At 45.1% G+C, this 12870-nt stretch overlaps 4 protein-coding genes across 4 annotated transcripts; 1 reads left to right on the top strand and 3 right to left on the bottom strand.

Moving 5' to 3' along the window:
* On the bottom strand, positions 1 to 1450 carry K444DRAFT_523027 (Creatinase/aminopeptidase; the record flags this gene model as incomplete). Its single annotated transcript, XM_024874251.1, has 2 exons — positions 1 to 153; positions 203 to 1450. 2 exons carry the CDS (start codon positions 1448 to 1450, stop codon positions 1 to 3), a joined length of 1401 nt encoding a protein of 466 aa, XP_024740098.1.
* Positions 1451 to 5198: 3748 nt separating this feature from the next.
* Positions 5199 to 7266, top strand: K444DRAFT_626933 (HET-domain-containing protein; the record flags this gene model as incomplete). Its single annotated transcript, XM_024882737.1, has 2 exons — positions 5199 to 5688; positions 5747 to 7266. 2 exons carry the CDS (start codon positions 5199 to 5201, stop codon positions 7264 to 7266), a joined length of 2010 nt encoding a protein of 669 aa, XP_024740097.1.
* Positions 7267 to 7986: 720 nt separating this feature from the next.
* On the bottom strand, positions 7987 to 8903 carry K444DRAFT_610046 (uncharacterized protein). The gene has a single exon (XM_024879672.1). The coding sequence runs from the start codon at positions 8797 to 8799 to the stop codon at positions 8350 to 8352; it is 450 nt and encodes a 149-aa protein (XP_024740096.1). The 5' UTR covers positions 8800 to 8903; the 3' UTR covers positions 7987 to 8349.
* Positions 8904 to 11852: 2949 nt separating this feature from the next.
* On the bottom strand, positions 11853 to 12324 carry K444DRAFT_626931 (uncharacterized protein; the record flags this gene model as incomplete). The annotated part of the gene is made up of 2 exons (XM_024882736.1): positions 11853 to 12142; positions 12210 to 12324. The coding sequence occupies 2 exons, from the start codon at positions 12322 to 12324 to the stop codon at positions 11853 to 11855; spliced, it is 405 nt and encodes a 134-aa protein (XP_024740095.1).
* Positions 12325 to 12870: the final 546 nt, after the last annotated feature.

The raw sequence follows: 12870 nt of genomic DNA, 5'->3' as shown, positions 1-12870 counted from the left end.
TTATGGTTCGTACGGAGACTTCGCTCTCGACCCAGTCATGAGGATACCTCCAGGTCGATCCTGGTTCGAAACGAGAATGGGATCTTCAAGCCGAACACCAAATCCAACATCCAAACTCAACTTCTTTGCTTGATCGGTCGTGACATATATTCCCTGCTCCAATTAGCATGTCTGCCCAATACGTTAAGCGTGGTATTCTCACAGGTTCATTCGTCACCACCTCTCCAATCCTCAACTTCTCCCCATTCGCCCCATTCAAATACGGATGTTCATGCATCTCTAACCCCAATCCGTGTCCTAGTCTATGCGTAAAGAACTCCCCATATCCGTTATCAGTGATGACCTTTCTGGCCGCAGCATCAACAACCGAGCAGGTTTCATTCACGTTCATGAGTTCAATAGCTGCGGCTTGTGCAGCTTGAACCGTGTACCACACATCCATCAACTCCTTGGTAACCTCTGATCCAGTTGGCAATATCGTGCGTGTGACATCGCTGCCATAGTCATGAAGCTTTGATCCGATATCAATGAGCACGAATTCGCCACGGCTCAACGTCTTCCCTGACGATCCACCATGAGGATAAGCAGCTTGATCTCCGAAAAGCACGATAGCCCAGAATCCATTCCCGACTCCTGCTCTCCCGAAGAGTCTCGAGGCAGCGGAAACAACTGTCTCCTGTGTCATGCCGATCTTGATACACTTCTGCAGCGATCTGACAAGTTGCAGCGTAAAATCATTAATTCCTCTCAGAATCTTGAGCTCTTCTTCTGTCTTAACAGCCCTGAGAGACTGAATAATCTGCGTCGTCGGAACAACCTCAACCCCAGCAGCTTGAAGGCCAGAGGCTATCATAAACCTCGCATGCTCATCAAGCATGATCTTTTTATACCCCGTCTCTGTCGCCAAAACTTTATACGGAGATTTCTCCTCCGGCCACTCAATGACCTTCTTATCTCTGTAGACCATCTCCAGTCTAGCAATGCGCCCCGCCTCGAATTTCGGGGCGAGGTAGGAGAATTGGGCAGCTCTGTCGATGATCATGAGGAATGGTCGTTCGCTGAGCTCGAAGGAGGTGGAGATGTTGACGTAGTAGCTTGATGATGCTGATGGTTCTGCGATGAATGCATCGACGCCTACGGCGTCGAGGGCGGCGGCTAGAGTTGATTGTCGCTGGAGGAACTCGTCATGTGCAATGGGAGCGACGTCGAGGAGATGGACGTGCGGTGAAAGATCGCGCCAAGCACATCGCTCTAACCATCCGGATGGCATTTGCTCTGTTGTTCCAAAATGCCTAATAGCCATAATTAAGGCAAGGCAAAGAAAGCACGCGGTGCCCAGAAAAATCGGGACGTGGTTGTTCTTTGTTCTCGGTGATCTTGAGGTCGCTGGAAGATCTCCATTTTGCTCGGAATCTGGACATAGTAGCGGCTTTCGGATATCTTTCTCCATATCTGATGTTGCCATGTTGACGTTAAGAGGGCGTCGTTACTATGCCTGGCAGTGCGAGGCCGAAGGCGAGTTGTCGACTTGAGGTTGTGGCTTGCAGCACGACAATCAAGGCAACATGCTAAAGAAGCTTTGAAACACTGCAATTGATGAGCTTTTGGCGAGAGGTAGAGGAAGAGTGGGATAGATGAAGAAGGATGGGGTTGATCGTCATCGAGATAATGTACCTTCGCGATCACGTGCCACGGGCCCGTGCTGATTGCAGGCTGACTTGATTCGATTTCTCTCTGAAAAATTCCCTTCTGCTCCAACCCAAAGTGTTGTAATGGTGAGGCCTGAGAGCATGAGGTAAAACAGAGTAGATTCGGAGGGAAAAGCACGTAATTTTGTTCTAATGGGCTCGCATGCAATTGGCTAGTTTGAAGCTAAAAATTTAGCGTGGCGCTAATGGTCCCTTTCAATCGGACCCGTACGGAGATGTTTTGCCTTAAACTCGCTTGTAATGTTGGGAGAGAAAAATTTAATAACAAGCTTTTTACGTTCAAGATCAAGTGAAGAAGGATCACGAAGACCAATCGAAGGATCTTTGCTATACGAATATTTGCGATCATTAATATAAGGGAGTAGCAGGCGGATCTGTCCACAGTCTTTGTAGTTTCGTGTTGACTTTCCCTGCAGGCTCCTTGGGTTGCGTGGGTTTTCTCAACAGGAAGAGCAGGTGTTTGCATATAGCATTTCTCAGCACCGGGGTTTTGGTGCCAAGATGCTGTTGCTGCAAGAGCGTGAATGCAGGCCGAGATTTCTTCTGGGAAGAATTGAAGAGACAAACACCGGAAATACGGCAGAGTCAAGTCCTGGAAACTGTCAAGTTGGCAAGAGACCTCGGATTTCTACTCTGGCATAGCATTGCGTTTAATAACGAAGCTATCGACTGAGTGGTACAAGAGGGCAGAGATGTTGATGAGATTTACGGACTTGATGTGTTCCTGGGCTTTTAATTGGAACAACAGTTGGAGACTTTCAAAGATCTACCTAACATGGTCGCACCCATATCTTACGCCTTCAACATAACACCAGCGCTTCTTCCATTCCCACGAGGCTCCCGAAGACAACATATATCCGCCCAGTGATATTCGAATGTGTTCATGACGTCCGTCAAGGTACTCCGCGGTACTCAACATTGACGCTACCTTGCAGAGAGCATATACTCCAGCCTCCCGCGCCATCCATCAGTTCGAGTGTTCCCTCAAGTCAACCCCTTGTTTGTCTCGCTAGCTGCGACGACGAATGGGATTGCCACGAGAACGATCACCAGATAGGACTCGAGGATTTGGTGATGGTCTGGGGACGAATGTATGTTCGAGTTGGATACGGTATTGGAGAGCATCGCGTTCTCGAAGCTGCACGTTACCTACAGCATAGGCTCTGGTTAGTGAGAGCTGCAGCAAGATGGGAGTTGCAACTCGCGCTCGAGGTTCTCAATTCTCATTGCCCTAAGAGTCAGGTATGCAATGGCTACGCCTCCAATGGTCACTACTATTCCTATGATATTGAAGGCAATCGTTATCTGCGCGTCCTGGGAAACTGTGTGAGAGTCAGTGGACGTATACTCCGTCAAGTTAGCTATGGCCGCAAAAGGAGCAATGGAACATCTTTTTCGGATTTCTTTGCTGTATCGATAAAGCATTATTCTGTTACTACAGAACGGTTCATTGCAATAGCAACGCAACAGGCGCAAAGTGTGGTAGCCCCTATCGCTGTCCTTGTGAAGGCCACGCGATTTTTGCGAAAACGCCGCTTTCTGACTTCTGAAGGTCATGACTTTGCTGAGAAAATATAAAAAATTAACTTACCCATTTCTGCACTCGTTACTGTAAAGAACTATGACTGCACAAACTTCTCTGGGGACGTTGATTGGAAAACTAGACAGAGCGCTAGTTCTGGGAGTTCTAAAGCTTATTTCTCTACTAATATTAGGACCTTAATAGGCTAGGGGCACCCCGTTCGGCGCCTTCGGCGCCTCACGGCGTGTGGGGCACAACTGCGTACGGGACACATCTGTATACAAAGCACATCTATATTTAAAGTATATTCTCTACTAATACTAGGAGCTTAGGAGGCCAGGGGCACGGCGTTCGGCGCCTCACAGGAGCGTATATACACCTATACCTTAAGTAGGGGAAGCGTACGTATATCCTTGAGGATATACTTCCTAAGCGATTACAAGTAAGGGACAGAGGGACGTGCGTCTTGCCCACCTTTGTACGCGTACCGGGGGCTAAAGAATAGCCGAAAAAGAAAGCCTTACTTTACGATAAAATTATAAAAATTAGCTTGCGAAATGCGGGGCAAGGGAGTTAGAAGGGGGGTCCAATTAATTCTCAATTGCATAAGCACCCGTTCTAGGGTTTACCCAGAGAGAGTGCTTATACATTCTAATCAGAGTTGGCCTCCTGTCATTTCCCCTTTGGGCGTACACCCATGTTTTAGGAATGCTACGCGAGCAAAACAGGGGTGTTGCAGGGGTTGGCAGGGGCACACTGATTTTCTTTCCAAATTGCGAACTTCCGAACACTATGGTCTTTACGAGCCTACCGACATAAGTCCATGGTTTTAGGGCATTTCGCTAAGAAACGAACCCCATAACTATTTTGGACACTTTTAATTTATATTCAGAATTGAGTTTAAAGGCCTTCTAAACTCATTCTGGCTTTTGTTATTTTATGCGCTTGAATTATATAAGGTTTTAATCTATAGTTATCGAGAAATCGTGAAGTGAAGTGCGCGACTTCGGTTTTTGCGATGCCTGAAAACATCGCTAAAACCATGGACTTATGTCGGTAGGCTCGTTATCACCTATCCCTTCGTCTGGCAAGAAATGGTCCGTACTAGCGGCCGCACACGAATATCCCTTGTTAGGTACCTATAAGAATACAACCATCTCCTCCAATCAGGCTATCCGCATGATGCGGCCGCTAGTACGGACCATTTCTTGCCAGACGAAGGGACAGACTAACTCGTAATCATCCCTCGTAAAAACAGCCCGGTTGGACGTCAACCGGGAAATTTTTTGGTGGGACGGTGATCGCTAATTGGGGAAAATGTAAAACGACACCCCCCCGGGTGTCGATTAGACAATCAATGGATTTTAGAGTTTTAATAATGCTTAATTAGCACCCCCCCGCAAAGGCGGTATAACAAACATTGAGGGCCTGCACCTGCGTACACGCCGGTTTTGACCATATTGATTGTCTATCTGAGGTTTTCCGATGCCGAGGGATGCGTTTTAAAGTGAAAGTTGTCGTTCAATTCCAGTAAAGAATTCTGCTATTTATGCATATGATTTGCATTGCGCAAGAGGTTTCATCCATACGGCCAATGTATGCATGATTACTGTACCAGCATGGTAGTCGGCAACTAGGTGAGGCTGTCGGGCTGAGAACTTCATTTGTCAGAGCCAATCATTTCAACGTTGCGCTGTATTTTGGGGGCGGGACGGGACGGGACGCTCAGCAGCTCAGCTGAAGAGAGAGCTGCAGTGATGGCACTACTAATAAATCGGCCTTACCGAAGGCCACCACACCACCCAAAACAGTTCCGTTTCGTGAAAAGCCAAGCTAGACATTTTTTCTCTCCACACTGCCTGGCTATTTGCCCTGCATATCTGCGAAAAGGACAACTTTATTCCGCCTATCTTTGGTTCATGACTCGGTACTGTTCTTTTCGCCCATGCATCTCCATAATAATCGCAATGGGTCTCTGCCAGCTGTGCAAGTCAATTGATTTCGCGAATCTTCCCGGGCCAGCAAAGGGGGCTATTTCATACCCTGCTGTAGCCGAAACACATCAACTCGCGGAAGAACGACGAAAGAAACATCCTTCTTACAAATATCCTTCTGGAACCAAATTCGTGGATGGACCTGGTCACGCCTTGTACAACCTGTCGCACAAGAAGGACAAAGAATCTTTTGCAATTCCACACCACCAGTCCACTACGGACCTCGAAAATGCGGCAGTTGGTTGTGACCTTTGTAAGCTACTTCTGGAGCCGGTCCGCGAGCTTGAACAAAATTTGCGGGATGTCAACTCATATGCTATTCTCTACAAACCTCGTCACCCATTTCGCTATTGGATTTCGAAGACCACATCGTCCGTCTATAAACATGGATTCATTTTTTGGACGCAAACAAAGCGCAAGCGCATGTATTTCCTAGGCACCATAGTGTTCACAGTCGATGATGGTAAAGTAGCCATTATCAAAAATATGCTTGATTGGAGCTAACGTGAGAATGACTTCAGACTCAAAGTTGGCACAATACATTGCTGGTCGCCTAATTGAACAAAATCCTGCATCAGACAAATCTTGGTCTCGAGTTAATCATTGGGTTACTCATTGCGACAAGAATCATGCTGAGTTTACCTTGGCTGGATCACTGCCCACGAGAATACTGGATTTAGGAGAAACTACAGACAGCAAAATTAAACTTGTCGAGAAGAAAGGACTGATGGCTAAATACATAACACTAAGCTACCAATGGGGAGGGAAGGTCTGCTTGATCACCGAAAGAAAAACGTTGGCCGAACGTGTGGCTGATATACCATGGGAGATTCTGCCACAAACGTTCAAGGATACCGTGATCATCTGCCGACATCTCAAAATCCGCTACCTTTGGATTGATTCTCTCTGTATCATCCAAGGAGATGCTGATGACTGGCAGATTGAAGCTGCTCAAATGGGAGAGTACTATGCGAAGGCGTATTTGACAATAAGTGCGTCAGCTGCTGCTAACCCGTTGTCTGGCTGTCTTGTTCAGCGTGACATTGCTCAATATGTTCAACTTCCATACACTTCCAATGAAGTTTCCGATGTCGTTCATGCCTCCTTGGCCCCATTTAAGCTTGGAGATTTTGGCAATCAAATCAACATTCTCGAAGACGAACCCATCAGTGCTCGGGGATGGACATTCCAGGAAAGAGTCCTCAGTCACCGAACTCTATATTATGCCACCAAGCAGCTATACTTCGAGTGCATGACAGAAGTCTGCACAGAAGACGGTTTTCATTCGGACGATAGGACGTTGAAAGTCGATAAGCAAGAGAAAGAAGAACTCCTGGATCTTTGGGATACGCTTGCAGAAAATTATGGCAATCGGGAACTCTCATTTATAACGGATAAACTACCAGCTATCTCTGGAATTGCTGCTTTCTTCAACGAGCAGCTTGGTGACACATATCTTGCAGGACTTTGGAAAAGTACTTTACCTGGATCATTGCTATGGACTTCCAACAAACATAAGGAAGAGTGGCCTCCCAAGCCTCCCTACCGTGCACCTTCGTGGTCTTGGGCTTCGCTTGGTAGTTTCCAAACGGCATACGAAGGACATACATCGTGTGAAATGTTAGCAGCAGTCATACTCGCTAGCATTACAGTGCCAGGACAGAAACTAAACAATTACGGTCAAGCTACAGATGGATGGCTCGAACTGAAGGCACCTCTGATTCCCGTACATATTTTCGAGGAAGATAATCCACTCATCTGGGAGGGTAGTGCATTGCAGGTTGGCAGTGGAGATCGTCTCGAATGTGATTGGGACTATAAGATCGGCAAAGAGGTTTTGAAGGAATTCTCGCTCTACATACTGGTCATTGGGCGCTGGCCTTGGAACTCTATAGTCCTTTATCCCTCGTTGGTCATTGCATTGGAGCTAAACGGGAGCGGTCATTATCGTCGAATGGGTATGGTTTTACCAAAGCTTGATCATTTGGGGAAACACGCTCCTGAAGGCGATGTTTTGTGCCAGGCCGTCACTTTGATCTGAAGAAGTTATGGTGGGGTGAACTGGAGAAGGTGTGGAGTATACTCTGCGCTGCCTTCGGGCAATCAGGAATACGGTTTTCTTGTCTGAGGACCAGTTGGATACGAAGTTAATCGGCATGCAGAACAATGTTGACTACTATGCGAGATGGGTAAGAGCTACGCATTGGAGAGTTAAAGAAAGAGTTATTAACATCCATTGTTTTAGGTCGTTGGAGAGCTGCTGAAAGCTATGGAACTCCAAGCCGTCCCGTTCTAAGTATGAGAACGGTGAAAGCGAGACAGCCTTGACTGACTAGTAAGAGCTCTGCCTTTGAGTAAAAATACTAGAGTAGCCACTTGTATATCAATAAGAGTGACTTTTTTTTTACCGTAAGAGTTTTGAATTGCAAAGCTATAGTTGAGGTATAGTAAAAGCATAATATAAATGAAGCTGTCAGAAACCAGTCCTCTATCGGCCTACTTTAAAGCGCAATCAATCAACCGCATCACAAGCTATAGGAAATTGGCCACGTAGACATTGAGAAAGTAGAAGCAGTAGATCTGATTAGGGACACGGGGAGTAGATAAAGAATATTGTATATTGAAATTTCAATTATTTAATTCGGAATTACAGGGATCGCGTTTCGCTCCACAGGGATTTTCGCTTTGCAGGGACGTCTCTTAAGTGACCAGGGTAATGACGGCTACAGTGCCAGTGCAGGGAAGAAATTGTTGGTGGTTGCTGGACTTTTGCAATTAGTGGGGCCCGATGCCATGTAATTTAAGGATGAGCGAGTTGGGGTTGACTTTGGGCGTATTCCCTATTGGATTTGTCACTACTCCGTGCTGCAGCACCTTTTGCACAGTCTCAGCCCCTGTCAGCCACCTTCTACTCTCCTAACTCGGTCTCTTCCAATACATATTTTCCAAAGTCCATCTAGGTTGTGTTATCAGAACAAGAGTACATGAAAACGACTCTGCTACTCCATATATTCTCCCTGTCTTAGAGAAGCTATCCCAGCCCCCGGTACGCACCTAGGATAATTTCCCACCCACACCGCAACCCCTCTGACTTCTCATCTTTCCCTTAACTTCAACCCCCCGTCTAATTCGGCTTACCAACCCCGCCAATACCTAACAAAAATGCCGTCCTAATCGCAATCACCACCCCGAAAATCCCATTGTTCGTCCACTCAGCCTTCTCCCACTTGGAAACACTAACCGCCATCACCGGATCCGCCTCATAAACCGCATACACGATTCCCAGATCCGTCAACAAGATCGCAAACATGAAGATCTTCCAGAGTTTAACATCGCGATATTGTTGCAGGAGGAGAGTTTGCAAGGTGAAGATGGAGACGGACCAGGCTCCGAGGACCGTGATGAGATGAGAGGTAAGGGGGGACGAGGGTTGGCGGGTCAGAGCGCGGGGAATGCCCATTTCGAGGTAAGTCGTGTGGTCGAAGAAGCAGAGGTAGATTGCTGAGAGGCAGAAGAGAGGATCGATGTATAAGAAGAAGATGCGATAGAAGAGTGGAATGTGAGAGTTCGCCATTTTAAATGAGGAAATGAACTGTTTTAGAAGGACGCGGGTTGCGAACTGATGAAGCTTGACAGTAGGTTGAGATAACACTATACGATGAGAGAGAGATGAGGTTGTTGTTAATGAAGGAAGGAAAGAAGAATGGAGGCTGCGGTCAGCAGTTTAGTGGGGCTGAGAGTGGTTTGATCTTGGTGAGGGGGCGAGCCAACCAAAAGTGCGGCAGGCTTGCAATGCGGGTCGCCTGACTGTGCCGTACAGTGCCGTGCAAGGAGGATTCATTCAGGAGAGAAGCTAAGAGCGCCAGCTCTGATTCCCAAGAAATAAGAGGTACGATTATATAAGCGCAGGCACAGCGTACCAAGCATAAAATCGGGTCTTGACCCGTCACAGACATCCCTAATCGACACCTGGGGGTTGTCGTTTTACTTTTTTCCGTTACAACTTCGGTGAAAACCCAACTTTAGCCGCTAATTTAGCACAGCGCACCCTTCCTAAACACCCTCTGAGGTTCACTTGATTTCGTGAACTTTACTTATTCACTTTTCAACCACGTAATTAAATAAGACTAGACATAAATATATAGTTAAAATATAGGTCTTATATAATTCTAAGTCTCTTATTACTTAATAAGATAGTTAAGAAGTTATTAGTAAATTAGTAAAAACCGGGGATTTTGAGCGTTTTTCTAGGCGCACGCAAACCTTACCAAAATTCGTTCAAACCACGTTTTCGCCTTATAATCTACTACCTTTAATTTAAAAGCTTCCCCGCAAAACCATGGCTAGTTTATATATGATATAGCTTCTATTAGATGCGGCAAGGTTAAATTAAAAGGTAGTGGATTAAAAGCCTAAAAACTATGTTTTGAGGTGAAGTTTGGGCGGTTTTGCGCTTACGAGCCTGCCAAGATAAGTCTGTGCGCTTCAGGCTAATTTTCAGGCTTCGGAAAACCAAAGTCACTCACTTTACTTTAAATTCCCTAAATAACCACAAAGCATTATTGTTTATTATTTAATACTATAAGTAGAAGAAGCTAAAGTGTATTATCTGATAATAATTCGGGCATTTCTTATAAACTTTAAAAAGTCAAAAATTTCTTACAGGGCTCGTTAGTGAGCAAATGGCTTGAAGCGCACAGACTTATCTTGACAGGCTCGTTATACACATCCGAACACCAAAAACTAAAGAAATCTTGATTTTCTCATAACTTAACACCTACTTATATAAAACTAATATGACTTATAATATAGACTAAATAGAGTATGCGCTTTCGTTTTATAAAGATATATTTATATTTAGAAGCGTGTTTATTAAGTAAATAAAAGAAGTAGGGAGTGTGAAGCATGCAAGGAGCATTTGATGTGAACGGCGTTAAATTAGTGTTTTAAGCTAGGTTTTCACGGCGTTGTCTTACGGAGGTACAGCCCATAAATATCACGATGTCACTACAAGGATCTGCACGCCAAACGTGATTTCAAACACTCATAACTTTTCCTATACACAACCAAAAACCTCTATTTAAACACTAAAATAATCCCTAAGAGGAGAGCTATATAGACATCTGTCTTTTGTACTTTGGTGGTGCGCTGTGGTTGTAATATAAAGTAGTAAAGTTGGGAAAATGTAAAACGGCCTCCCCCCTACTACCTCTCCCCCTGGTGTCGATTGGGGGCCGGACTAATGTAGTAATCTCATCGAATCTATACCTCCCTTCCTTCCAACGCGGTTAGTCACCATCGCCGCTATGCTCAGGTTACTCAATCACGTTCCTGCTCTAGTGTCCTAATACGTTCGTTACCCGTAGTCAGCACTAGCTCATTAGGTTCTGTTCTTGCGACTTTTATTAATTCTATACAAGTACGTCCAAGAAAACTTAGTAACCTAATCCCAAACCGGAACCCCAGTAAACGTAAACCATTCTATCCCTTAACATTTTACTTGTAACATGGTGCTAACATAATAAGAAGGATTAAATAGCGGTAGAATCGGAACTTAAATAGTATTCGGACTATACGCGCAGCTATTATTTAATGTGCAAAACGAAAGCTAAAGTTAGAGTACTCAATTTTCTTGAAAACGTATTCTGTATAGCCACGTAAATAGAAGACAAGGTACTGTTTACTAGTATTATATAAATTAGCCAACTATAATTATGAGCATTTTCGACTGTAAGACTAGGCTTGAAGTAATAGCATCTAGATTATTATACTTTAGCGTAATATAAGCTATCGTTCATCTCTTATTTATACTTGAAACGGAAGCAATTTGAATTGTAGTACTATAATTGTATTTGTTATATAAATCTTTATATATTTTCGCTTTCGTAAATCGAACCGGTTTTTGCTCTCATTAGCGACTTAATACTAGCCCTCCCATATAATAGCAATCTGTCTCTTACGAGCCCAACCTCATAGGTCTGTGCGTACAGGGCATTTTAGTGATAACGAATATTTTAGAACTTTTAAATTTTGAGAATTAATTAATAGAACTATACTTTACCTATTTTAATTCTCAAAGCCCGGATCGTGGGCCGTAATTATTTATTGCTGTCTTGTAACAGGTAAGTGATTGTGAAGACTTTTGCTGTTCGAGACCCTGAAGTAGTCTTCGCGTAGCCTGAAAATGCCCGGAAAATGCCCTGTGCGCACAGACCCATGGGGTTGGGTATCGTTAGGGTTAGCACCAGGTCCGGGCAACCCAATTGGTGCGCCGGTGTTAGGGTCAACCGCCCCAGTATCCCACATCATGGGCGGCTTATTCTTCGGTTGGAGATAAAGAGCTACATATTTCCTCAAGTCAGCAACTTCAGAGAGAAGTTCCCGTGACTAAAAAACACGACATACCTTTAGCCAAAATCGTGGGAGGATCAGCAGCCTGGAGCGGTGTATAACCGTTGACTAATCGATTTACATTCGTTGAGACGCAAGGCTGGTAACCGCGGATCCGGTTTCCATTAATTATATCAACTATGTTCTTTACACCGCTGGTGGGGTTGACAACGGACGTTTGAATAGTTAGTATTACACGCCGTTGCATATTACATGGTTTTGAATTGATATGGGAAATCACTTACGGCCACCGTAAACGTGCATGAGCTGTTCATATTTTAGCTTCCGCAGTCCACTACCTCTTAAAAGGTCGACATATACCTCGTGGAAGATGGTCTCAGAGAGTGGTTTGATGGTATCCAGGGCTGCGAAGTGGAGATCAATCCCCTGTGAGTTGATTTCGCTTAGAGAGCGATGATCATAGCCATCGGAGCCGTCAATAGGTGGGTTGATCCTAGCAGGCCAAACGTATACATGCGCCTGATCGGAGCAATCTGCCACATCGGCAGTCTTTTGGATTTGGTAGCCTGCGCCTGAGTCAGTAGACCCACGCAAGGTAGGGTAGGTATAGCCAATTGATTCACCAAGGCTCACTCGTATACGACCCTTTTGTCCCAGGCAACGTGCCTGGATTACCGGCAGCAATTCTGTACTGTGTAACATGCTTGATTTTGCCGTCCTTGGCCGTATAGGTATAAGCTGTGTCCATCCAGCCGTTTCGCGGGTCGGACCATTGAATGTGGTTCTCATCGCAAAAGAATGTAACGAACAATGGATCGGTGGCAATATTTTGCACTCTGGTATAGAGTCCTGCGGGAGTCAGTCAACCAGTACATAGATTGATTGATTGATTTAGTCATAGAATACAGAGCCTCCTGAGTGGCTATAAAGCTGAGCCTAAATCTCCAATATATAATATACAAAGGAAAGACTATGGTTTCTTTTGAAAATAACGAGGTACAAAGACCTCGTGGCTCTCGTGACTGTCCAGACTTGATCCCCCAGCGAGGCAAATGGGACAATCGTGGTAAGGGACTCGAATATGATATAGCCATCCGTATACCTGGTGGAACTACCTGCTCATTATATCAAAAGTATAGAACGGGCTAAGCCTCTCATTCTATTCCCTTGATACAAATCCAAAGTAGTATAATATTTGGCCCGTATTACTACTATCTCCATATGCAAAGGCCTCGTTGAGACGTACGTTTAACAGGTTTCCGTTGACTAAACCATCCTCCAGGGTAAGAGATCC

The sequence above is a fragment of the Hyaloscypha bicolor genome, assembly GCF_002865645.1.
Source record: "Hyaloscypha bicolor E unplaced genomic scaffold K444scaffold_52, whole genome shotgun sequence".
Taxonomy (NCBI): Eukaryota; Fungi; Ascomycota; class Leotiomycetes; order Helotiales; family Hyaloscyphaceae; genus Hyaloscypha; species Hyaloscypha bicolor.
This window is presented reverse-complemented; position numbering and strand designations above follow the sequence as displayed.

What these genes read in the sequence shown, in the direction of transcription:
- K444DRAFT_610046 (XM_024879672.1), bottom strand. Translation starts at nt 8,799, where the DNA reads ATGGCGAACTCTCACATTCCACTCTTCTATCGCATCTTCTTCTTATAC.